Here is a 25,828-nt window from a genome sequence, read left to right on the forward strand (position 1 = left end):
CAATTAGTTTGTTATGGGGCAGTTTAATTGCCCCAGGGGGGCAGTTGCATAGCCGGGGGGGGCAACTGCATTGTTAAGGGGCAGTTAGGTGTCGGGGGGGGGCAGTTGAGTTGCCGGGGGGGGGCCAATTGTATTGTCATGGGGCAGTTACGTTGCTGGGGGGGGGCAATTGGTTTGTTATGGGGCAGTTCAGTTGCCGCGGGGGGGGGCAGTTGCATGGGGGGGGCAGATAGCTTGGAGCGGGGCAGTTGCATTGTTTGGGGGGGGGGGGTGAGGAGTGGGGCAGTTCTGATGCCGGGGGGGGCAATTATAACGCGGGGGGCAGTTATAGCACCGGGGGGGGGCGCTGCCCACAATTCCCTGGTCCTGGGGGGGGGCGGTTGCGGGAGTGTAGGGGGGGGGGGCAATTAGGGGGGGGCAATTAGCGGGGGCAATTAGCGCAGCCGGATTGCATCGCCCCGGGGCAGGGAGGGACGAGGGGAGCGGCTGCCCCCCCCCGGGGTGGGTGTTACGGGGGGGGGCTGAGAATTGGGGGGGGGGGGGGAGAATTTGGGGGGGGTGAGAATTTTGGGGGGGGGTCCCTAAGGATTTGGGGGGGGGTCCCCGAGGATTTTGGGGGGGGCTGTGATAATTTGGGGGGGGGCTGCGAGGATTTGGGGGGGGTCTCTGAGGATTTTGGGGGGGGGTCCCTAAAGATTTGGGGGGGGGGGCAGGTCTTTGGGCAGCACCCAAAAGCGTCTGGGGGGGGGGGGGGGGCTCAACATCAATTACAGCCTGAAAATAATTGGGGGGGGGGCAATTTGTGTATTGTGCCCCCCCCTGAATCTAAAGGGGGGTTCATTAGCGCCGGTAATTAATTATTTGGGGGGGGGGGGCACACAAATGGGGGGGGGTACATAAACGGGGGGGTCACGGGGGGACAGACTGGGGGGGGCTCCCCTTTGCCGGCGCGGTTCTGCCCCCCCCCCCTAACTGCCCCCCCCCCGCCCCCCCCCAGGAGAGGCAGAGGGCCCCCATGGCCGCCCCGGCCCCGGGCGGGGGCCCCCCCGGCGCCCCCCCCGCGCTGCAGCCGCGCTGGCGGCGGGTGGTGGGCTGGTCGGGGCCCGTCCCCCGCCCCCGGCACGGCCACCGCGCCGTCGCCATCAAGGAGCTCATCGTCGTCTTCGGCGGCGGCAACGAGGGCATCGTGGACGAGCTGCACGTCTACAACACCGGTGGGTGGGCGGGGGGGGGCAAAAAATTGGGGGGGGGGGCATTTGGGGGGGGTATGGGGGGGGTTGGGGGGGAGAAATGGGGTGTATGGGGGGAGAAATGGGGGGTATGGGGGGTAACTGGGGGGTATGGGGGGGTATTGGGGGTAACTGGGGGCATCGTGGACGAGCTGCACGTCTACAACACTGGTGGGCGGGGGGCACGGGGGGGGCAAAAAGTTATGGGGGGGCATTTGGGGGGGCAACTGGGGGGGGTTGGGGGGGTAACTGGGGTGTATGGGGGGGAGAAATGGGGGGTGTGGGGGGGTAATTGGGGGTAACTGGGGGCATCGTGGACGAGCTGCACGTCTACAGCACTGGGGGTGGTGCGGGGGGGGGCAAAAAGTTGTGGGGGGGGGCACGGGGGGGCAACTGGGGGGGGTTGGGGGGGAGAAATGGGGTGTATGGGGGGGTAACTGGGGGTATTGGGGTAACTGGGGGCATCGTGGACGAGCTGCACGTCTACAACACCGGTGGGCGCGGGGGGGCAAAAAATTGGGGGGGGGCATTTGGGGGGGGTATGGGGGGGTTGGGGGGGGAAACTGGGGCGAACGGGGGGGAGAAATGGGGGGTGGGGGGGGTAACTGGGGGTATTGGGGGTAACTGGGGGCATCGTGGATGAGCTGCACGTCTACAACACTGGTGGGCGGGGGGCACGGGGGGGGCAAAAAGTTATGGGGGGGGCATTTGGGGGGGCAACTGGGGGGGGTTGGGGGGGTAACTGGGGTGTATGGGGGGGAGAAATGGGGGGTGTGGGGGGGTAATTGGGGGTAACTGGGGGCATCGTGGACGAGCTGCACGTCTACAGCACTGGGGGTGGTGCGGGGGGGGGCAAAAAGTTGTGGGGGGGGGCACGGGGGGGCAACTGGGGGGGTTGGGGGGGAGAAATGGGGTGTATGGGGGGGTAACTGGGGGTATTGGGGGTAACTGGGGGTAACTGGGGGCACCGAGGGCGTTGTGGACGAGCTGCACGTCTGCAGCACTGAGGGGGGGGCACGGGGGGGGCGCTAAAAATTGGGGGGGGGGGGCACAGGGGGGCAATTGGGGGGGTAAGTGGGGGAGGAGCGGGGCGGTACCGGGGGCAAATGGGGGCATTGGGTGCCTCCGCTTGTGGGGGCCCCCCCCAGATGGCCCCCCCCGTGCCCCCCCCCACTCTGACCCCCCCCATTCCCCCCCCCCAGCCCCCCCCGGTGCCTTTTCCATGGGGTTTCTATGGGGTTTCTGTGTATTTTTTTATGGGATTTCTCCGTTTATGGGGCCCAGACGCCCCGGGGTGCCCCCCCGTGCCCCCCCCCGCTCTGACCCCCCCTTTGCCCCCCCCCAGCCACCAACCAGTGGTTCATCCCGGCGGTGCGGGGGGACATCCCCCCCGGGTGCGCCGCCTACGGCTTCGTGTGCGACGGGACGCGGCTGCTGGTCTTCGGGGGCATGGTGGAGTACGGCAAGTACAGCAACGACCTCTACGAGCTGCAGGTGGGGGGCACGGGGGGGCAAGGGGGGGGCGCGGGGCGGGGGGGGCACGGGGGGGGGTGGGGATGGGGGGGGGGGTACGGGGGGAAAGCCCCAGGGGGATATGGGGATGGGGAGGGGGGTGGGGAGGGGGAGGGGGTGCTGGGGGGGGACATGGGGGGGCAAGGGGGGGGGGAATGGGGGGGGTGTGGGGATGGGGGGCGCGGGGGGGTGCGGGGGGGGGGCGCGGGGGGGGGCACGGGGTGTTGGGGAGGGCATGGGGGGGGAGGCCCCAGGGGGATATGGGGACGGGGAGGGGGAGGGGGTGCTGGGGGGGGGGGCATGTGGGGGGCAAGGGGGGGCGCAGGGTGAGGGGGGGCACGGGGGGGGAGGCCCCAGGGGGATATGGGGACAGGGAGGGGGTTGGGGAGGGGGAGGGGGGTGCTGGAGGGGGGGGGCATGGGGACGGGGGGGGGGCATGTGGGGGGCAAGGGGGGGCGCAGGGTGAGGGGGGGCACGGGGTGAAGCGGGGGGTACGGGGGAGGTATGGGGGTGCAGAGACCGCAGGGATGGGGAGAGGGGGGCATTGGGATGGGGGGGGCCATGGGGATGGGGGGGGCGAATGGGAAGGGGGGGCCATGGGGGGGGGGTGCAGGGGTGGGGGGGGGGCACAGGGGTGTGGGGGGGTACTGGGGGGGAGGCCCCAGGGGGCCATGGGGACGGGGTAAGGAATGGGGAGGGGGGGGCATGGGGACGGGGGGCAAGGAGGGGGGCAGGGGGATGGGGGGGCTATGGGGGGGGTGGGGAGGGGGTCCTGAGGTTGGGGGGGGGGGCATGGAGATGGGGGGGGGGGGGGGTTGGGGATGAAGGGACCCCCAGAGATGGGGGGGTTGTGGGGAGGGGGGGGGGGCGCAGGGGTGGGGGGGGGGGCTCTGGGGATGGGGGCACACCCTGGGGGGGGGGGCTGTAGGGCTGGGGGGAGCCATGGGGACACGGGGGGTGGGGCAGGGCCCTGGCCCCCCCCCCAGGCCTATTCCCACGCCCCCCCGCCCCCCCCCCCCCCCCAGGCGAGCCGCTGGGAGTGGAAGCGGCTGAAGGCGAAGACCCCCAAGAACGGGGCCCCCCCCCTGCCCGCGGCTGGGCCACAGCTTCTCGCTGGTGGGCAACAAGTGCTACCTCTTCGGGGGGCTGGCCAACGACAGCGAGGACCCCAAGAACAACATCCCCCGGTCAGGGGGGGGGCGTTATTGGGGGGGGGATTTGGGGGGGTTGGGGGACATTGGGGGGGGTTTGGGGGGATTTGGGGGGGATTTGGGGGGATTTAGGGGCAACAAGTGCTGCTTCTCTGGGGGGTTGGCGAATGACGGCGAAGAAACGACCCCAAGAACAACAGCCCCCGGTCGGGGGGGGGCGTTATATTGGGGGGGGGAGCTGGGGGGGTTGGGGGGGATTTGGGGGAGTTTGGGGGGGTTTTGGGGGGATTTGGGGGGCAACAAGTGCTGCTGCTTTGGGGGGCTGGCCAGGGACAGCGAGGACCCCAAGAAGAACATCCCCCGGTCGGGGGGGGGGCCTTATATTGGGGGGGGGGAGCTGGGGGGGTTTGGGGGGGGTTGTGGGGGACTTTGGGGGGGATTTGGGGGCGATATTGGGGGGTTTGAGGGATTTGGGGGATGTTGGGGGGGGGTTTGGGGGTTGTTGGGGGGGTTTTGGGGGCTCTCAGTAGGACACCGGGGGCGTTGGGGGGGTTTGGGGGGCATTGGGGGCATCGGGGGATATTGAGGGGGTGGGAACCCCGCAGAGACCCCCCCAGGACCCGTTTATGGGGCAGGATTTGGGGACAGTTGGGGTCGGGGGGCCCCCAGGTACAGATGGGGACAAGGGGGGGGGCACGGGGCCCCCAGGGACTTCCAATTTGAGCAGAAATCGGGGAGAATCGGGGTCGCGGGGCCACCGGGAACCGTTTGGGGGGGGATCCCGGGGTTGTAGGGCCGCGGGACCCCCGTGGGCCCCCCCCTCACCCCTAACCCCCCCCAACCCCCCCCCGCAGGTACCTGAACGACCTCTACGTGCTGGAGCTGCGGCCGGGCTCGGGGGTGGTGGCGTGGGACATCCCCATCACCTACGGCGTGCTGCCCCCCCCCCGCGAGTCCCACACCGCCGTGGTGTACGGCGAGCGCGACAGCCGCCGCGCGCGGCTCCTCATCTACGGCGGCATGAGCGGCTGCCGCCTGGGCGACCTCTGGACGCTCGACATCGGTGAGGGGCCTTTTGGGGTGAAAACGGCGGTTTTGGGGCCGCTCCGAGCGGTTTTGGGGCCGATCGGAGAGGTTTTGGGGTTTTTATGGGGGTTTTCTTGGGGTTTTTGCGATGCCGCCGCGCGCGGCTCCTCGTCTACAGCGGCATGAGCGGCTGCCGCCTGGGCGACCTCTGGACCCTTGGCATCGGTGAGGGGCCTTTTGGGGTGAAAACGGGCAGTTTTGGGGCTGATCTGAGAGATTTTTGGGTTTTTATGGGGGTTTTATGGGGGTTTTTGTGATGCCGCCGCGCGCAGCTCCTCATCTACGGCGGCATGAGCGGCTGCTGCCTGGGCGACCTCTGGACGCTCGACGTCGGTGAGGGGCCTTTTGGGGTGAAAACGGAGGGTTTTGGGGTCACTCTGAGTGGTTTTAGAGTTTTTTAGGACCTTGGACATCAGTGATTAGCCTTTTGGGGTGAATCTGGGTGACTTTGGGGCCACTCCAAGTGGTTTTAAGGTTTTTATTGAGATCCTTGACATCGGTGAGGGGCCATTTGGGGTGAAAATGGGCGATTTTGGGGCTGATCTGAGAGGTTTTGGGGTTTTTATTGGGATCCTCGACATCGGTGAGGGGCCTTTTGGGTTGAAAACAGGCGATTTTGGGGCCGCTCCAAGCGGTTTTGGGGCTGATCGGAGAGGTTTTGGGGTTTTTATGGGGGTTTTCTTGGGGTTTTTGCGATGCCGCCGCGCGCGGCTCCTCGTCTACGGCGGCATGAGCGGCTGCCGCCTGGGCGACCTCTGGACGCTCGACATCGGTGAGGGGCCTTTTGGGGTGAAAACGGGGGATTTTGGGGCCGATCCGACCAGCTTTGGGCTGATTCAGGAGGTTTTGGGGGTTTTATGGGGGTTTTTGTGATGCCGCCGCGCGCGGCTCCTCATCTACGGCGGCATGAGCGGCTGCCGCCTGGGCGACCTCTGGACGCTCGACATCGGTGAGGGGCCTTTTGGGGTGAAAACGGGGGATTTTGGGGCCACTCCGAGCGGTTTTGGGGTTTTTATGGGGGTTTTATGGGGGTTTTCTTGGGGTTTTTGCGATGCCGCCACGCGCGGCTCCTGGTCTATGGCGGCATGAGCGGCTGCCGCCTGGGCGACCTCTGGACCCTCGACATCGGTGAGGGGCCTTTTGGGGTGAATTCAGGCAATATTGGGGCCGCTCCGAGTGGTTTTGGGGCTGATTCAGGAGGTTTTGGGGTATTTATGGGGGTTTTTGCGATGCCGCTGTGCGCGGCTCCTCATCTACGGCGGCATGAGACGGGCTGCCGCCTGGGCGACCTCTGGACGCTCGACATCGGTGAGGGGCCTTTTGGGGTGAAAACGGGCGGTTTTGGGGCCACTCTGAGTGGTTTTAGAGTTTTTTTAGGACCTTGGACATCAGTGATTAGCCTTTTGGGGTGAATCTGGGTGACTTTGGGGCCACTCCAAGTGGTTTTAAGGTTTTTATTGAGATCCTTGACATCGGTGAGGGGCCATTTGGGGTGAATTCCGGTGATTTTGGGGCCGCTCTGAGCAGTTTTGGGGTTTTTATTGGGATCCTCAACATCGGCGAGGAGCCTTTTGGGGTGAATCTGGGTGATTTTGGGGCCACTCTGAGCGGTTTTGGGGTTTCTTTTAGAACCCTTGACATCAGTGAGGGGCCTTTTGGGGTGAAAACGGGCGATTTTGGGGCTGATCTGAGAGGTTTTGGGTTTTTATTGGGACCCTCGACATCGGTGAGGGGCCTTTTGGGTTGAAAACAGGTGATTTTGGGGCCGCTCCAAGCGGTTTTGGGGCTGGTCGGAGAGCTTTTGGGGTTTTTATGGGGGTTTTCTTGGGGTTTTTGCGATGCCGCCGCGCGCGGCTCCTCGTCTACGGCGGCATGAGCGGCTGCTGCCTGGGCGACCGCTGGACCCTCGACATCGGTGAGGGGCCTTTTGGGGTGAAAACGGAGGGTTTTGGGGCCGCTCCGAGCGGTTTTGGGGTTTTTATTGGGATTCTTGACATCGGTGAGGGGGCTTTTGGGGTGAATCTGGGTGATTTTGGGGCCACTCTGAGCAGTTTTGGGGGTTTTATTGGGATCCTTGACATTGGTGAGGGGCCTTTTGGGGTGAATTCAGGCGATTTTGGGACCGATCCTAGCGGTTTTGGGGCCGATCGGAGAGGTTTTGGGGTTTTATGGGGGTTTTTGCAATGCCGCCGCGCGCGGCTCCTCATCTACGGCGGCATGAGTGGCTGCCGCCTGGGCGACCTCTGGACCCTCGACATCGGTGAGGGGCCTTTTGGGGTGAAAACGGGGGATTTTGGGGCCGCTCCGAGCGGTTTTGGGGTTTTTTATTGGGATCCTCGACATCAGTGAGGAGCTTTTTGGGGTGAATTCGGGCCATTTTGGGGGCCGATCCGAGTGGTTTTAGGGTTTTTTTTAGGACCTTGGACATTAGTGAGGGGCCTTTTGGGGTGAATCTGGGTGACTTTGGGGCCACTCCAAGTGGTTTTAGGGTTTTTATTGAGATCTTCGACATCAGTGAGGCGCCTTTTGGGGTGAATTTAGGCGATTCTGCCGAGCTGAGTGGTTTTAGGGTTTTTTTAGGACCTTGGACATTAGTGAGGGGCATTTTGGGGTGAATTCGGGTGATTTTGGGCCCACTCTAAGTGGTTTTAGGGTTTTTATTGAGATCCTCGACATCGGCAGGGGGCCTTTTAGGGTGAAAACGGGCAATTTTGGGGCCACTCTGAGCGGTTTTGGGGTTTTTATTGAGATCCTTGACATCGGTGAGGGGCCATTTGGGGTGAATTTAGGTGATTTTGGGGCCGCTCTGAGCAGTTTTGGGGTTTTTATTGGGATCCTCAACATCGGCGAGGAGCCTTATGGGGTGAATCTGGGTGATTTTGGGGCCACTCTGAGCGGTTTTGGGGTTTTTTTTAGAACCCTTGACATCAGTGAGGGGCCTTTTGGGGTGAAAACGGGCGATTTTGGGGCTGATCTGAGAGGTTTTGGGGTTTTTATTGGGACCCTCGACATTGGTGAGGGGCCTTTTGGGTTGAAAACAGGCGATTTTGGGGCCGCTCCAAGCGGTTTTGGGGCTGATCGGAGAGGTTTTGGGGTTTTTATGGGGGTTTTCTTGGGGTTTTTGCGATGCCGCTGCGCGCGGCTCCTCGTCTACGGCGGCATGAGCGGCTGCTGCCTGGGCGACCGCTGGACCCCGGATATCGGTGAGGGGCCTTTTGGGGTGAAAACGGGCGGTTTTGGGACCGATCCGAGCGGTTTTGGGGTTTTTATTGGGATTCTTGACATCGGTGAGGGGGCTTTTGGGGTGAATCTGGGTGATTTTGGGGCCGCTCTGAGCAGTTTTGGGGGTTTTATTGGGATCCTCGACATCGGTGAGGAGCTTTTTGGGGTGAAAACAGGCGGTTTTGGGCCATTCCAAGTGGTTTTAGGGTTTTTACTGAGATCCTCGACATCAGGGAGGCGCCTTTTGGGGTGAATTCAGGCGATTTTGGGGCTGAGCTGAGTGGTTTTGGGTTATTTTTAGGACCTTTGACATGGGTGAGGGGCCTTTTTGGGTGAATTCGGGTGATTTTGGGGCCGCTCTGAGCAGTTTTGGGGTTTTTATTGGGATCCTCAACATCGGCGAGGAGCCTGTTGGGGTGAATCTGGGTGATTTTGGGGCCACTCTGAGCAGTTTTGGGGTTTTTTTAGGACCCTTGACATCAGTGAGGGGCCTTTTGGGGTGAATCTGGGCAACTTTGGGGCCATTCCAAGTGGTTTTAGGGTTTTTATTGAGATCCTTGACATCAGCGAGGGGCCTTTTAGGGTGAAAATGGGCGATTTTGGGGCCGCTCCGAGCGGTTTTGGGGTTTTTATTGGGATCCTCGACATCGGCGAGGAGCCTTTTGGGGTGAATTTGGGCGATTTTGGGGCCGATCTGAGTGGTTTTAGGGTTATTTTAGGACCCTTGATATAAGTGAGGGGCATTTTGGGGTGAATTCAGGCGATTTTGGGGCCGCTCCGAGCGGTTTTGGGGTTTTTATGGGGGTTTTTGTCGTGGCAGAGACGCTGACGTGGAATAAGCCCAGCCTGAGCGGGGTGGCGCCGCTGCCGCGCAGCCTGCACTCGGCCACCACCATCGGCAACAAGTGGGTGCCAAAATGGGTGGGGGGGGGCACAAAATGGGTGGGGGGGGCACAAAATGGGCGGGGGGGGGCACAAAATGGGTTGGGGGGGCCCCAAATGGGCTGGGGGGGTGGCCCTGAAATAGTCCCCGGGGGTGTGGGTCCCCAAAATGTTCCCGGGGGGTCCCCAAAATGGCCCCAGGGGGTCCCGAAATGGCCCCGGGGGGTCCTCAAGTGGTCCTGGGGGTCCTAAAATGGCCCCGGGGGGGGCCCTGAAATGCCCCCCCCCCCCCCCCCCAGATGTCCGTGTTGGGGGGCCGGGTGCCACCGGGGATCCCCAAATCTCCCCCAGGGCTCTGCGGGGAGGACTCCTCGTGCTCCTACCCCATAACCCCCCCCATACCCCCCCCTTAACCAAAATTTGGGGCTCCCCTGCCCCCCCCTCCCCAAAATCCCCCCCCCAGGATGTACGTGTTCGGGGGCTGGGTGCCGCTGGTGATGGACGACGTGAAGGTGGCGACGCACGAGAAGGAGTGGAAGTGCACCAACACCCTGGCGTGCCTCAACCTGGGTGAGACACCCCCCGGACCCCCCCGAACCCCCCCAAAAAAAACCCAAAACGCCCTAAAACGCGGGTTTTTCTCCCCAGACTCGATGGCGTGGGAGCCCATCCTGATGGACACCCTGGAGGACAACGTCCCCGCGCGCCCGCGCCGGGCACTGCGCCGTGGCCATCACCACGCGCCTCTACATCTGGAGCGGGCGCGACGGCTACCGCAAGGCCTGGAACAACCAGGTCTGCTGCAAGGACCTCTGGTACCTCGAGACCGGTGAGTCGGGGGGGGACGCGCACCCCCCCGGCACCCCCAAACCGCCGGGGGGGGATACGGGGGCGCGCAGGGCCGTTATTGGGGTCCACGGCCCTGGTATCGGGGGTGCACAGCTCCTTTTGGGGTGCGCAGCGCCGCTATGGGGGTGCATGGGGCCATTATGGGGGGTGCACAGCTCCATATCAGGGTGCACAGCCCCTTTTGGGGTGTGCAGGGCTGTTATGGGGGCGCACAGGGCCATTATGGGGGCACGCAGCTCTAGTATCGGGGTGCACAGCCCCTTTTGGGGTGCGCAGGGCTGCTATGGGGGCGCGCAGCTCTAGTATCGGGGTGCACAGCTCCATATCAGGGTGCACAGCCCCTTTTGGGGCACACAGGGCTGTTATGGGGGTGTGCAGGGCCATTATTGGGGTCTATGGCCCTGGTATTGGGGTGCACAGCCCCTTTTGGGGTGCGCAGGGCCGCTATGGGGGCACACAGGGCCGCAGTGGGGGCGCGCAGCTCTAGTATTGGGGTGCACGGCCCCTTTTGGGGTGCGCAGGGCCGTTATGGGGGCGCGCAGGGCTGTTATGGGGGTCCACAGCCCTGGTATTGGGGTGCACGGCCCCTTTTGGGGTGCACAGGGCCGCTCTGGGGGCGCGCAGCCCCCCGTTTGGTAGCCTGCAGCATGCTCAGCTCTTTTTCTCTCCCCCACCCCCCCCCACCCCATTTCTCTCCCCCCCACCCTGTAACCCCATTTTTTTTCTCCCCTCCCACCCCCCAACCCCATTTTTCTCTCCCCCCCCACCCCATTTCTCCCCCCCACTCCATATTTCTCCCTGCCCTCTCCCCCCCCACCCCATTTCTCTCCCCCCAACCCCTTTTTCTGTTCCCTGAACCCCCTTTTTCTGTCCCCCCCCACCCCCTAACCCCATTTTTTTCTCCCCCCTACCCTGTAACCCCCTTCTTCTCTCCCCCCAACCCCCTTTTTCTCTCTCTCCCTACCCCCCCCCACCCCATTTTCTTCTCTCCCCCCCACCCCCTTTCTCTCTCCCGAACCCCCTTTTTCTGTCCCCCCCACCCCATTTCTCTCCCTCTCCTCTCCCCCCAACCCCATTTCTCTCCCCCCCACTCCCCAACCCCCTTTTTCTCTCCCCCCACCCCATTTCCCCCCGAACCCCCTTTTTCTCTCCCCCCACCCCATTTCCCCCCCCAACCCCCTTTCTCTCCCCCCCGAACCCCCTTTTTCTCTCCCCCTACCCCCGCACCCCCTAACCCCATTTTTTTCTCCCCCCACCCCCTTTCTCTCCCCCCAACCCCCTTTTTCTGTCCCCCCCACCCCATTTCTCCCCCTCCCCTCTCCCCCGAACCCCCATTTCTCCCCCCCCACCCCATTTCTCTCCCCCTACCCCCGCCCCCCATAACCCCATTTTTTTCTCTCCCCCCCCACCCCATTTCTCCCCCCTGAACCCTGTTTCCCCCACCCCGTAACCCCATTTTTTCTCCGCCCCCCACCCCATAACCCCTTTTTCTCCGCCCCCCACCCCGTAACCCCTTTTTCTCTCCCCCCCCCACCCCGTAACCCCTTTTTCTCTCCCCCCCCACCCCGTAACCCCTTTTTCTCTCCCCCCCCACCCCGTAACCCCTTTCTCTCCCCCCCCGAACCCCCCTTTCCCCCCCCCCCCCCCCCGCAGAGCGCCCCCCCGCGCCGGCGCGCGTGCAGCTGGTGCGCGCCAACACGACGTCGCTGGAGGTGAGCTGGGGCGCGGTGCCCACGGCCGACTCCTACCTGCTGCAGCTGCAGAAGTACGAGCTGCCCCCCGCCGCCCCCGCGCCCCCCCCGGTGCCCTCGGTGCCCGCCAACCCCCCCAAGAGCCCCGCGCCCGCCGCCGCCGCCCCCGCCGCCCCCCCGGCCCCCCCCCCCGCAGCAGCAGCAGCCCCTGGCTCCCGTGGGGCTCACGCTGCTGCCCGCGAGCGCCGCCGCCGCCCCCCCCGGCGCCCCCCCCCGCCGCCGCCGCCGCTACTGGTGCTGCTGGCGGCGCTACTGGTGGCACTGGTGCCGCCGCCGCCGCCGCCGCGCTGCAGCTGCTGCCCCCCGGGACCGGCGCCGCCGCCAGCCCCCTGCCCGCCGCCGGCGCGGCGCGGACCCCCGGTGAGGTTTGGGGGGGGGCTGGGGGGATTTGGGGGGGCTGGGGGGGGGTTTGGGGGAGTTGGGGGGGGCTGGGGGAGTTGGGGGGGAGTTGGGGGGGGTTTGGGGGGGGTTTGGGGGAGTTGGGGGGGGTTTGGGGGGAGTTGGGGGGGGTTGGGGGAGTTGGGGGGGAGTTGGGGGGGGTTTATGGGGGCAGGGGGAGGAAGAGGGGACGTGGGGGGCTTGGGGACGAAGGGGAGATGGGGGGGTTGGGGGAGTTGGGGGGTTTGGGGGGGCTGGGGGGGTTTGGGGGGTTTATGGGGACAGGGGGAGGAAGAGGGGACATGGGGGGCTTGGGGACAAAGGGGGGATGTGGGGACTTGGGGGGGTTATGGGGGTGGGGGGGGTTATGGGGGTTTGGGGGGATTTAGGGTTGGGGGGTTACGGGGACACGGGGGACCTGGGGACAAAAGGGGGGACATGGGGGGATGTTGGGGGGGTTGTGGGGGTGTTGGGGGGCTTGGGGAGAAAGGGGAGATGTGGGGGGGTTGTGGGGGTGGGGGGGCCTTGGGGACAAAAAGGGGGGGTTATGGGGACTCGGGGGGCTTGGGGACAAAGCAGGGGTTATGGGGACGTTGGGGGATTTAGGGTTGGGGGGGTTACGGGGGTGTGGGGGCCTTGGGGACAAAGGGGGGGCTCGGGGGGGTTATGGGGACATGGGGGGACTTAGGGTTGGGGGGGGCGTTACGGAGCTGTGGGGGGCTCGGGGACAAAGGGGGGCCCACGGGGACGTGGGGGGACCCCGGACGCCCCCCCCGCTGACCCCCCGCGCCCCCCCCCGCAGGCGTCCCCGCGGTGCTGAAGGTGACGGGCCCCCCCGCGGCGGCGGGGCCCCCCCTGGTGACGGTGCGCTCGGCCGGGCAGCCGGGCAAGGCGCCGGTGACGGTGACGTCTCTGCCCGCCGGCGTGCGCATGGTGGTGCCCAGCCAGAGCCCCCAGGGCACGGTGAGCGGGGGGGGGCACGGGGGGGGACACGGGGGGGGTTGGGGACATGGGGGGGACGTGGGGAGGGTTTGGGGAGGGGATTTGGGGACACGGAGGGGACATGGGGATGGGGGGGACATGGGGGGGGACATTGGGGGGGACACGGGGAGGGGTTGGGGACACGGAGGGGACGTGGAGGGAACATGGGGACGGAGAGGGACACGGGGGGAGTTGGTGACGGGGGGGGACATGGGGAGGGGATTTGGGGACACGGAGGGGACGCGGGGGGGGACACGGAGACGATTTGGGGACACGGGGGGGGAGTTGGGGATGGGGGGGGACATGGGGAGGGTTTGGGGAGGGGATTTGGGGACACGGAGGGGACATGGGGGGGGGACATGGAGGGAACATGGGGACGGGGGGGGACACGGAGAGGATTTGGGGACGGGGGGGGACGTGGGAGCACAGAAGGGATGGGGACACGGAGGGGATTTGGGGGGACGGGGACGGGGAGGGGACACGAAATGGAGGGGACAGGGAAGAGGTGGGGACAGGGAAAGGACACGGGGGACACAGGGGGACACGGGGGGGGTTGGGGAGGGGATTTGGGGACGCGGAGGGGGCAGGAGAGCACGGAAGGGGAGGGGACACGGGACATGGGGGGGGATTTGGGGACGGGGAAGGGACTTGGGAGCACAAAAGGGATGGGGACACGGAGGGGACACGGGGACAGGACGTGGGGAGGGGGAAGGGACGTGGAGGGGACACGGGGAGGATTTGGGGACACGGAGGGGACTTGGGGGGTACAGAAGGGATGGGGACAGGGGGAGGGGACACGGGGGTGGGGAGGGGACACGGGGAGGGGATTTGGGGACGTGGAAGGGACGTGGACACAGGGGACATGACACGGAGGGGACACGGGGAGGATTTGGGGACACGGAGGGGACATGGGGGGTACAGAAGGGATGGGGACACAGGGAGGGGACACGGGGGTGGGGAGGGGACATGGGGAGGGGATTTGGGGACGTGGAAGGGACGTGGACACAGAGGGGCCGGGACATGGAGGGGACACGGAGGGGACACGGGGAGGATTTGGGGACACAGAGGGGACTTGGGGGGTACAGAAGGGATGGGGACAGGGGGAGGGGACACGGGGAGGGGATTTGGGGACACGGAGGGGACGTGGGGGGGACACAGAAGGGCTGGGGACAGGGAAAGGACACGGGGACATGGGGGGACACGGAGGGGATTTGGGGACACACAGAGAAGGGACGGGGACATGGGGGGGGTGGGATGGGGTGGGGGGACACAGGGGGACATGGAGGGGACGCGATGAGACGTGGGGACCCAGAGGGGACGCAATGAGATGTGGGGACATTGAGGGGACACGGAGGGGACACGGGGGACACATGGAGGAGGTCTAGGGACACAAAGGGGGCGTGGAGGTGGTGGGACACAAGGGGACATTGGGGCCTGAGGGGACATGGGGGGGACACGCAGAGGTTAAATACGGCAGGAGGTGGCTGTGGAGGGGACATGAGGGGACATTGGGGCAGGAGGGGACAGGGAGGGGACACGGGGACACCCAGGGGACACCCAGGGGACACCCAGGGGACACCCAGGGGACACCCAGGGGACACGGAGGGGACCCAACGAGTGCCCTTGGGGCACGCAACGCAACGTGGGGGCCACCCAGGAGCCCCGGGGCCGTGTCCCCGAGGTGCCGCCCCACGTCCCCCGGGTGCCCCCCGATGTCCCTGGGGGGCCACCTGACGCCCCCCGATGTCCCCCCCCCGCCCCCAGGTGATCGGCAGCAGCCCGCAGATGAGCGGCATGGCGGCGCTGGCGGCGGCGGCGGCGGCCACGCAGAAAATCCCCCCGGCGTCGGCGCCCACCGTGCTCAGCGTCCCCGCCGGGGCCACCATCGTCAAGACGGTGGCCGTCACCCCCGGGGCCACCACGCTGCCCGCCACCGTCAAGGTGGCCTCGTCCCCAGTCATGGTGAGGGCCCGGGGACGTTATTTGGGGGGGGGGCACACGGATTTGGGGACGCTTGCACCCAGAGCAGGGACGGGGCACCGATTTGGGGACGTTTGGCCCCAAAGGGGACAGGGGCACCGATTTGGGGACGTTTTTTGTCCCCAAAGGGGACAGGGACACCAATTTGGGGATGTTTTCCCCCAGAAGGGCATAGGGACACCAATGTGGGTATGTTTGGCCCCAAAGCGGGGGTCACTGGTGGGGATGGGGACATGGATTTGGGGACATTTGCCCCCAAAGGGGACAGGGACACCGATTTGGGGATGTTTGGCCCCAAAGGGGACAGGGACACCGATTTGGGGACATTTGCCCCCAAAGCAGGGGCACCGTCAGGGATGGGGACACCGATTTGGGGACGTTTGCCCCCAAAGGGGACAGGGACACCGATTTGGGGATGGGAACGCACATTTGGGGACATTTGCCCCCAAAGTGGTGACGGGGATGCAGATTTGGGGACATTTCCCCCAAATCAGGGACGCCGACGGGGTCAGGGATGCAGATTTGGGGACGTTTGTCCCCAAAGTGGGGGCACTGAGAGAGACGGGGAAACCAATTTGGGGATGTTTTCTCCCAAAGGGGACAGGGACACCAATTTGGGGATGTTTGGCCCCAAAGCAGGGGCACTGACGGGGACAGGGACACCAATTTGGGAACGTTTGGCCCCGAAGCAGGGGCATTGATGGGGACAGGGACACAGCTTTGGGGATGTTTGCCCCCAAAACGGGAGCACCGACAGGGTTGGAGACACAGATTTGGGGACGTTTGTGCCCAAAGTGGGGGCACCAACGGGGACACGGATTTGGGGACGTTTGCCCCCAAAGGGAACAGGGGCACCGATTTGGGAACATTCGCCCCCAAACTGGGGAAGCCAACGGGGTCAGGGACACTGATTTGGGGACATTTGCCCCCAAAGGGGACGGGGACACCAATTTGGGGACGTTTGCCCCCAAAGCAGGGACGCCGACAAGGACAGGGAAACCAATTTGGGGCCATTTCCCCCCAAACTGGGGAAGCCAACGGGGTCAGGGACACCAATTTGGGGACGTTTGCCCCCAAAGGGAACAGGGGCACTGATTTGGGAACATTTGCCCCCAAATAGGGGAAGCCAACGGGGTCAGGGACACTGATTTGGGGACATTTGCCCCCAAAGCGGGGACACCAATTTGGGGACATTTGCCCCCAAAGCAGGGACACCAATGGGGTCATGGATTTGGGGACGTTTGCCCCCAAAGGGAACAGGGGGGACACCGATTTGGGAACATTTGCCCCCAAATTGGGGAAGCCGGCGGGGTCAGGGACACCAATTTGGGGACGTTTGCCCCCAAAGGGAACAGGGGCACCAATTTGGGGACGTTTGCCCCCAAAGCAGGGACACCAATGGGGTCATGGATTTGGGGACGTTTGCCCCCAAAGGGAACAGGGGCACCGATTTGGGAACATTTGCCCCCAAATTGGGGAAGCCGGCGGGGTCAGGGACACCGATTTGGGGACGTTTGCCCCCAAAGGGAACAGGGGCACTGATTTGGGGACATTTGCCCCCGAATTGGGGAAACCAACGGGGTCAGGGACACCAATTTGGGGACGTTTGCCCCCAAAGGGGACGGGGACACCGATTTGGGGACATTTGACCCCAAAGGGGATGGGGACACCGATTTGGGGACGTTTGCCCCCAAAGGGGACGGGGACACCAATTTGGGGACGTTTGCCCCCAAAGGGGACGGGGACACCGATTTGGGGACGTTTGCCCCCAAAGGGGACGGGGACACCGATTTGGGGACGTTTGCCCCCAAAGGGGACGGGGACACCGATTTGGGGACGTTTGCCCCCAAAGGGGATGGGGACACCGATTTGGGGACGTTTGCCCCCAAAGGGGATGGGGACACCGATTTGGGGACGTTTGCCCCCAAAGCGGGGCCACCACCGGGCACGCCAATCTGGGGCCATTCCCCCCCAAAGCGTGCGCACCGCCGCGGCCACCGATCCGGGGCCTTTTTCCCCTAAACTGATGTGCCCCCCCCACCCCCCAGGTGAGCAACCCGGCCACGCGGATGCTGAAGACGGCGGCGGCGGCGGTGGGGACGTCGGGGGGGGCGCCGGCCACCAACACGGGCACGCGGCCCATCATCACCGTGCACAAGTCGGGGACGGTGACGGTGGCGCAGCAGGCGCAGGTGATGACCACGGTGGTGGGGGGCGTCACCAAGACCATCACCCTGGTCAAGAGCCCCATCTCCGTGCCGGGGGGCAGCGCCCTGGTGAGTCGGGGGGGGGCCCGCCCTGTAAATATTCTGCTTTTGGGGGGGGGCCTAACCCCGTAGATCGTCAGGTTTTGGGGGGTTAAATGGGCTGGGGGGGGGCTAACCCCATAAATTCCGTGGGTTTGGGGGACCAGATGATCGGGGGGGGGGGGGGTCCTAACCCCATAAATCCCGGTTTTGGGGGGGTTAAATGGCCTGGGGGGGGGGGCTAACCCCATAGATCGTCAGGTTTTGGGGGGGTTAAATGGCCGGGGGGGGGCCTAACCCCGTAGATCATCAGGTTTTGGGGGGTTAAATGGGCTGGGGGGGCCCTAACCCCGTAGATCGTCAGGTTTTGGGGGGTTAAATGGGCTGGGGGGGGGGCTAACCCCATAAATCCCGGTTTTGGGGGGGTTAAATGGCCTGGGGGGGGGGGCTAACCCCATAGATCGTTAGGTTTTGGGGGGGTTAAATGGGCTGGGGGAGGGGCCTAACCCCGTAGATCGTCAGGTTTTGGGGGGTTAAATGGGCTGGGGGGGGTCTTAATCCTGTAAATTGCCTGGGTTTGGGGGACCAAATGGTCGGGGGGGGGTCCTAACCCCATAAATCCCCCGGGTTTGGGGGGGGTTAAATGGCCTGGGGGGGACCTAACCCCATAGATTGTCAGGTTTTGGGGGGTTAAATGGGCTGGGGGGGGGCCTAACCCCATAAATTCCGTGGGTTTGGGGGACCAAATGGTCTGGGGGGGGCCCTAAACCCGTAGATCGTCAGGTTTTGGGGGGTTAAATGGGCTGGGGGGGGCCTAACCCCATAAATCCCCTTGTTTTGGGGTACCTGAGGGGTTTGGGGGGGGTCCTAACCCCATAAATCTCCCCGTTTTGGGGGGATTAAACAGGGTCCTAACCCCGTAAATCACCTGGTTTTGGGGGGGTTAACTGGCCGGGGGGGGTCCTAACCCCATAAATCTCCCGGTTTTGGGGGGATTAACTGTCTGGGGGGGGGGTCCTGACCCCATAAATCTCCCCGTTTTGGGGGGGTTAACTGTCTGGGGGGGGTTCCTGACCCCCCGACTGCCCCCCCAGATCTCTAACCTGGGCAAGGTGATGTCCGTGGTGCAGACCAAGCCCGTGCAGACCTCGGCCGTCACCGGGCAGGCGTCCACCGGGCCGGTCACCCAGATCATCCAGGTGAGCCCCCCCTAATTAACACCGCTAATTAATCTTCTCCTAATTAACCCCGTCACCCAGATCATCCAGGTGAGCCCCCCCAATTAATTAACACCCCTAATTAACCCCCCCAATTAAACCCATCACCCAGATTGTCCAGGTGAGCCCCCCAATTAATTAACACCCCTAATTAACCCCCCCAATTAACTCTGTCACCTAGATCATCCAGGTGAGCCCCCCCTAATTAACGCCGCTAATTAATCTTCTCCTAATTAACCCCGTCACCCAGATCATCCAGGTGAGCCCCCCAGTTAATTAACACCCCTAATTAACCCCCCCCAATTAAACCCATCACCCAGATTGTCCAGGTGAGCCCCCCCAGTTAATTAACACTCCTAATTACCCCCCCATTAAACCGATCAACCAGATCATCCAGGTGAGCCCCTCCCAATTAATTATCCCCTAATTAATTAGCCCTCCCCTAATTAACCTCATCACCCAGGTCATCCAGGTGAGCCCCCCCAGATCCCCTCCCCAAATTAACCCTTCCCTTCCCAAATTAACCCTTCCCTCCCCAAATTAACCCTTCCCTCCCCAAATTAACCCTTCCCTCCCCAAATTACCCCCAATCCCCCCCCACCCCCCCAAAATTAACCCCTTCCTTTCCGAACCCCCCCTCCCCTCCCCGCAGACCAAGGGGCCACTGCCGGCCGGGACCATCCTGAAGCTGGTGACGTCGGCGGACGGGAAGCCCCCCACCATCCTGAGCACCACGCAGGCGGGGGGGGCGCCCCCCAAGCCCACCATCCTGGGCATCAGCAGCGTCTCGCCCAGCACCACCAAGCCCGGCACCACCACCATCATCAAGACCATCCCCATGTCGGCCATCATCACCCAGTCGGGGGCCACCGGTGAGCGCCGGGGGGCCGCCGGGACCGCGGGGGGGGCGCACAGAGACCACCCTGACCCCCTCCTTTCGTCCCTGTGTCCCCCCCCCCCTCCCCCAAGGCGTCACCAGCAGCCCCGGCATCAAGTCGCCCATCACCATCATCACCACCAAGGTCATGACGTCCGGCACCGGCACCCCCGCCAAGATCATCACCGCCGTCCCCAAGCTGGCCACGGGCCACGGGCAGCAGGGGGTGACGCAGGTGGGCACCAGGACCCCCCCCTCACTACCCACGGCACCCCCCCACCTCTCCATTTTCCTCCTTTTTTTTTTTTTTTTTAACCTTTTTCCCCCTTTTTTAGGTGGTTCTGAAGGGCGCCCCCGGGCAGCCGGGCACCATCCTGCGCACGGTGCCCATGGGGGGCGTCCGCCTGGTGACGCCCGTCCGTCTCGGCCGTCTCGGCCGTCAAGCCCACCGTCACCACGCTGGTGGTGAAGGGGACCACGGGTGAGCGCTGGTGGCACCCCGGGGGGCGTCCTGGGCTGGGGGTGTCCCCTGTGTCCCCTCCCCCCCCATTCATCGGTTGGGGAGGGGGGCGAGGGGCGCCCTGAGCTCCACGCGTTCCGATAACGGCACGAGGGGACGACCTTGGGGCACCCCCACCGTGGGGACGTCCCCCCCGCTGCCACCCCCCGGAGGTGACAAGCGTCCCGTGTCCCCCCCCCCCCGCAGGTGTCACCACGCTGGGCACGGTGACGGGCACCGTGTCCACCAGCCTGGCGGGGGCCGGGGGCCACAGCACCAGCGCCTCACTGGCCACCCCCATCACCACGCTGGGCACCATCGCCACGCTCTCCAGCCAGGTCCTCAACCCCGCCGCCATCACCGTCTCGGCCGCCCAGACCACCATGACGGCCGCCGGCGGGCTCGGCACGCCCACCATCACCATGCAGGTGAGCGCCGCGGTCGCCGGGGGGGGGCCCCGGGGGTGGCATGGGGGGCTTGGGGTCACCGGAGACCCGTGGGTGCTTGGGGACACGGCCGTGGGGTTGGGTGGACGTGGTCATGGTTGGCGTAGATGTCATGGGGTTGGGTAGGCATGGCCATGGTTGGCGTAGACATGGCCATGGGGTTGCGTAGACACAGCCATGGTTGGGTAGATGTGGTCATGGTTGAGGTAGACATGGCCATGGGTCATCGGCAGGCCCTTGGGGGTCATCGGGGCACTTGTGGTCACCAGACACCCGTGGGTGCTTGGGGACACGGCCGTGGGGTTGGGTAGACGTGGTCATGGTTGGTGTAGACGTCATGGGGTTGGGTAGACACAGCTGTGGTTGGCGTAGACATGGCCATGGTTGGCGTAGACGTGGCCATGGTTGGCGTAGACGTGGCCGTGGTTGGCGTAGACGTGGCCATGGGTCAACGGCAGGCCCTTGGGGGACATTGGTGGACTTGTGGTCACCAGACACCCATGGGTGCTTGGGGACACGGCCATGGGGTTGGGTAGACGTGGCTATGGTTGACGTAGACGTGGCCATGGGTCATCGGCAGGCCCTTGGGGGTCATTGGGGGTCTTGTGGTCACCAGACACCCATGGGTGCTTGGGGATGGGGCCGTGGGGTTGGGTAGACATGGCCATGGGTTGCGTAGATGTCATGGGGTTGGGTAGACGTGGCCATGGTTGGCATAGATGTGGCCATGGGTCATTGGCAGGACCTTGGGGGTCATTGGGGGTCTTGTGGTCACCAGAGACCCATGGGTGCTTGGGGACACGGCCGTGGGGTTGGGTAGACGTGGCCATGGCTTTGGGTGGACGTGGCCACGGGTGGCGTAGACGTGTCCGTGGGCCACCACCAGGCCCCTTGGGACCTCCGGGTGCGGAGCAACGTGACAACGGGGCCCAGCGTGGGGTGGGGGACCCCGACGGGGGTCCGGGGGTGCCGGGAGGGGCGCGCGGTGTGGGTGACGCCCGCGGGCGGGCGGCAGCCCGTGTCCCAGCCCACGCAGGTGACGCTGATCACGACGCCGAGCGGGGTGGAGGCGCAGCCGGTGCACGACCTCCCGGTCTCCATCCTGGCCTCCCCCACGGCCGAGCAGCCGGCGGCTGCCGCCGCCTTGGCCGAGGGCGGGGGGCAGGCGGAGGGGACCCCCGGCACCGTCACCCTGGTGTGCTCCAACCCCCCCCTGCGAGACCCACGAGACCGGCACCACCAACACCGCCACCACCAGCGTGGTGGCCAACGTCGGCGCGCTGCCCCCCCGGCGCCGGGCAGCTCCAGCTCCTCTGCGAGAGCCCCCCCGAGGGGCTGCCCCCCGGCGCCGCCGCCGGCACCGCCGTCAGGGTGTGCGCCAACCCCCCCTGCGAGACCCACGAGACCGGCACCACCAACACCGCCACCACCGCCGGCGCCCGGCTCTGCGCCGAGGAGAGCCGCGAGGCCGCGCCGCGCCGCGCCGCCCCCTGCGCCACCCAGCAGACCGCCGCCACCGGCACCACCATGACGGCGCGGGCGCTGCCGTGCTCGGCGCCCGCCGGCGACGCCGCGACCGCCGCCGACGCCGTCGCCCTGGTGTGCTCCAACCCCCCCTGCGAGACCCACGAGACCGGCACCACCAACACCGCCACCACCACCACGGCGGCCGGATCGCGGTTGGGTGCCGGCGCTCCCGGGGACGGCCAGGGGACGGCCGCCGGCACCGCGGCGCCGTGGCCGTGCTCCAACCCCCCCTGCGAGACCCACGAGACCGGCACCACCAACACCGCCACCACCACCACGGCGTCGGGCTCGCGGCCGTGCTCCGGCGCCGCGTGCGAAGGTCAGGAGACGGGGACGGCCGCCGACGGCGCCGCCACCACGGCCACCGCGCTGCCGCCGGGGGCCCGGCCGTGCTCCAACCCCCCCCTGCGAGACCCACGAGACCGGCACCACCAACACCGCCACCACCGCCTGCTCCTGCCCGGGCCGCGAGCTGCCCGGCGCCCCCTGTGCCACGCAGCAGACCGCGGCCACCGGCACCACCATGACGCCGGCCGTGGCCCACGGCGACCGCACCGGGGACAGAACCCGGCCGTGCCAAACCCCGGCGGCGCCGTGGCCGTGCTCCAACCCCCCCTGCGAGACCCACGAGACCGGCACCACCAACACGGCCACCACCACCACGGCCTCGGGCGACGGGCCCGGCGCGGCCGCCGGCGCCGCGGCCGCCAGCACCAGCACCACCAGCAGCACCGCCGCGGCGCCGTGGCCGTGCTCCAACCCCCCCTGCGAGACCCACGAGACCGGCACCACCAACACCGCCACCACCACCACGGCCTCGGGGGCGCGGCCGGGGTCCGGCACCGACACCGGCAGCACCGCGGCGAGCGCCTCGGGGGCCCGGCCGTGCTCCAACCCCCCCTGCGAGACCCCACGAGACCACCACGGCCACCACCGCCACAGGGGCCGGGGGGGCCGCCGAGCAGGGCCCCCCCCCAGCCCCGCGACGCCGCAGCCGCCGGCAGCACCACCGCGACGCCGGCCGAGGGGGCGCCCCCCGCGGGCCCCCCCAGCCCCACGCCGCCCCCCCCCGGCTGCTCCAACCCCCCCTGCGAGACCCACGAGACGGGGACGACCCACACGGCCACCACCGTCACCGCCAGCATGGGCGCCAACCAAGGTGACCCCGCGGCCCCCTCCCCGATTTGGGTGGGGGGGGGCTCTGCCCACCCCCCCACACACACCTCGCTCACCCCGCCCCAAATCTCTCCCCGCAGACCCCCCCCCGCCGGCTGCCAACGGGCAGGGGGAGCCCGAGCCCCCCCCCGGGGAGGGGTCCCCCCCCGGCGCCCCCAGCCCCGGTGCCGCCGGAGCCCCCCAGCCCCGGGCGGTGACCACCGTCACCCAGTCCACGCCGGCCCCCGGGCCCGCCGTGCCGGTGAGTGTTGGGGGGGGGGGGCTTGGGGGCGTTTGGGGGGTGTATGGGCGGGCGTTGGGGGGTCTTGGGGGCATTTACAGGGACGTCGGGGGTATTTGGGGGGGGCTCGGGGGCATTTGGGGGGACATTGGGGGGGTTTGGGGGCATTTAAGGGGGGTTGGGGGCATTTGGGGGGACATTGCGGGGGCTTGGGGGCATTTACAGGGACATTGGGGGCATTTGGGGGGACACTGGGGGGGCTTGGGGGCATTTACGGGGACATTGGGGGCATTTGGGGGGACATTGGGGGGGCTTGGGGGCATTTACAGGGACATTGGGGGTATTTGGGGGGGCTCAGGGGCATTTGGGGGGGCACTGGGGGGGCTTGGGGGCATTTGAGGGGGGGTTGGGGGCATTTACGGGTTCATTGGGGGCATTTGGGGGGACATTGGGGGGGCTTGGGAGCATTTGAGGGGGGGTTGGAGGTGTTTGGGGGGACATTGAGGGCATTTGGGGGGCTTGGGGGCATTTGGGGGGGCTTGGGGGACATTGGGGGTATTTGGGGGGGCATCGGGGGGGCTTGGGGACATTTACAGGGACATTGGGGGCATTTGGGGGGGTATTGGGGGGGGGGTTGGGGGCATTTGAGGGGACACTGGGGGGGCTTGGGGGCATTTCCAGGGAAATTGGGGGCATCTGGGGGGGGCTCGGGGGCATTGGGGGGGGGTTGAGGTTGAGGTGGGAGACTTGGGGGGGGCTTGGGGACATGGGGGGATCACAGGGGGGGGTTATGGGGGGGGCCCAGAGGAATTTGGGGGGGCCATTTGGGGACGCTTTGGACTCACCCACTGACCCCCCCCCCAGAGCATCTCCTCGCTGACGGAGCCCCCCCCGGCACCCCAAGAGCCCCCCGCCCCCCCGGAGCCATCCCCCCCGGAGCCCCCCGCCGCCTCCTCCACCCCCCCCACCCCCCCGCCCCCCCCATCCTCCGGGACCCCCCCGGCCCCCCCAGCTCCTTCCTCCTCCTCCTCCTCCTCCTCCTCCTCCGCCACCGCCCCCCCCGGCTCCCCGGAGCCCCCGGGGGCCTCGCCGGTGGTCCTGGCCCCCCCCCAGCCCCCGGCGGGGGGGGCGGGCGAGGGGCTGGCGCTGCCCCCCGAGCTGATGGCGGAGGCGCCCCTGGGGGGGCCGGGGGGGGCCGGGGCTGACCCCCGAGGAGCTGGCAGTGACGGCGGCGGCCGAGGCGGCGGCGCAGGCGGCGGCGGCCAGCGAGGAGGCGACGGCGCAAGCCCTGGCCATCCAGGCCGTGCTGCAGGCGGCCCAGCAGGCCGTGCTGGGTGAGGGGGGGCGAAATGGGGGGGGCTGGGGGGGGCTGGGGGGGCCATGGGGGCGTTATAGGGGGATACGGGGGGGTTTGGGGGGGATACGGGGGGGGTTTGGGGGGGATACGGGGGGCAAATGGGGCAGCATAGGGAGGATTTGGGGGGGGAAATGGGAGGTTTAGGGCGAAATGGGGGGGTTATGGGGGGGGTGGGGGAGGTACGGGGGTCCTGGGGGAGATTTGGGGGGGGCAGTGGGGGGGGGCAGTGGGGCAAATGGGGGGGGGGGAGATAGGAGAACCTGGGGGGGGGGCACAGCTTCCTGGGCGCCCCCGTAACCCCCCCGTAACCCCTCTCCTTCCCCCCCCCAGGCGCAGCGGAGCCCCTGGACAGCGGCGAGCCCGGGGGGGGCCCCCCCGGCCCCCCCCACGACCTGCCCCCGCTGGGCGCCGACCCCCCCGAGGGCCCCCCCGGGGCCATCCCCATCGTGCTGACGCAGCAGGAGCTGGCGGCGCTGGTGCAGCAGCAGCAGCTGCAGGAGGCGGCCGCCGCCGCCGCCGCCGCCCCCCCCCCCGGCCCCCCCCCCAGACCGCCGGGACCCCCCCGGCCCCCCCCGCCCCCCCGGGCCCCCCCCCCGGCCGCCGCCGCCCCCCCCCAGCTGCCCACCGAGGCGCTGGCCCCCGCCGACAGCCTCAACGACCCGGCCGCCGACGCCAACGGGCTGGGGGAGCTGGGGGGGGCCCCCGGGACCCCCGGAGGGCTGCTGCCCCCCCCCCGCCGACGGTGAGAGCTCGGGGGGGGGCTTGGGGGGGGATATTGGGGGAGCTGGGGGGCTGGGGGGGGGGGGGGGACCCCTGGTGGGCTGCTGGCCCCCCCCACTGATGGTGAGAGTTGGGGGGGGGGGGGAGATTTGGGGGGGGTTGGGGGGGGCTGGGGGGGGCAGCTGGGTTTGGGGGGGGTCCCAATTAGTGGGGGGGGTCCCAATTAATGGGGGGGGGGCTGGATATTGGGGGGGGTTCCCAATTAATGGGGGGGTCCCAATTAATGGGGGGGCACCTGGATATGTGGGGGGGCGGGTCCCAATTAGTGGGGGGGGGGTCCCAATTAATGGGGGGGGGCCCTGGATATTGGGGGGGGTTGCCAATTAATGGGGGGGTCCCAATTAATGGGGGGGCAGCTGGATATGGGGGGGGCGGGTCCCAATTAATGGGGGGGGGCTGGATATTGGGGGGGGAGATCCCAATTAATGGGGGGGATCCCAATTAATGGGGGGGTCCCAAATA

At 66.8% G+C, this 25,828-nt stretch overlaps 1 protein-coding gene across 1 annotated transcript; it reads left to right on the forward strand.

Moving 5' to 3' along the window:
- Positions 1 to 379: 379 nt before the first annotated feature.
- HCFC1 (host cell factor C1) lies at positions 380 to 25,355 on the forward strand. Its single transcript, XM_080608766.1, is given in 31 exon segments — positions 380 to 501; positions 998 to 1,214; positions 2,575 to 2,723; positions 3,767 to 3,814; positions 3,816 to 3,928; positions 4,747 to 4,955; positions 9,021 to 9,105; positions 9,546 to 9,652; positions 9,731 to 9,780; positions 9,782 to 9,911; positions 11,585 to 11,871; positions 11,874 to 12,042; positions 12,863 to 13,023; positions 14,806 to 15,003; positions 17,070 to 17,297; positions 18,362 to 18,466; positions 19,137 to 19,356; positions 19,454 to 19,596; positions 19,697 to 19,780; positions 19,782 to 19,842; positions 20,068 to 20,288; positions 21,322 to 21,513; positions 21,515 to 21,583; positions 21,585 to 22,232; positions 22,234 to 22,743; positions 22,745 to 22,769; positions 22,771 to 22,992; positions 23,090 to 23,250; positions 24,094 to 24,432; positions 24,434 to 24,563; positions 24,917 to 25,355. Coding segments are annotated over 30 exon segments (5,679 nt in total). The 5' UTR covers positions 380 to 501; positions 998 to 1,015; the 3' UTR covers positions 25,333 to 25,355.
- Positions 25,356 to 25,828: the final 473 nt, after the last annotated feature.

The sequence above is a fragment of the Anser brachyrhynchus genome (assembly GCF_964034855.1).
Source record: "Anser brachyrhynchus genome assembly, contig: SCAFFOLD_602, whole genome shotgun sequence".
NCBI lineage: Eukaryota > Metazoa > Chordata > Aves > Anseriformes > Anatidae > Anser > Anser brachyrhynchus.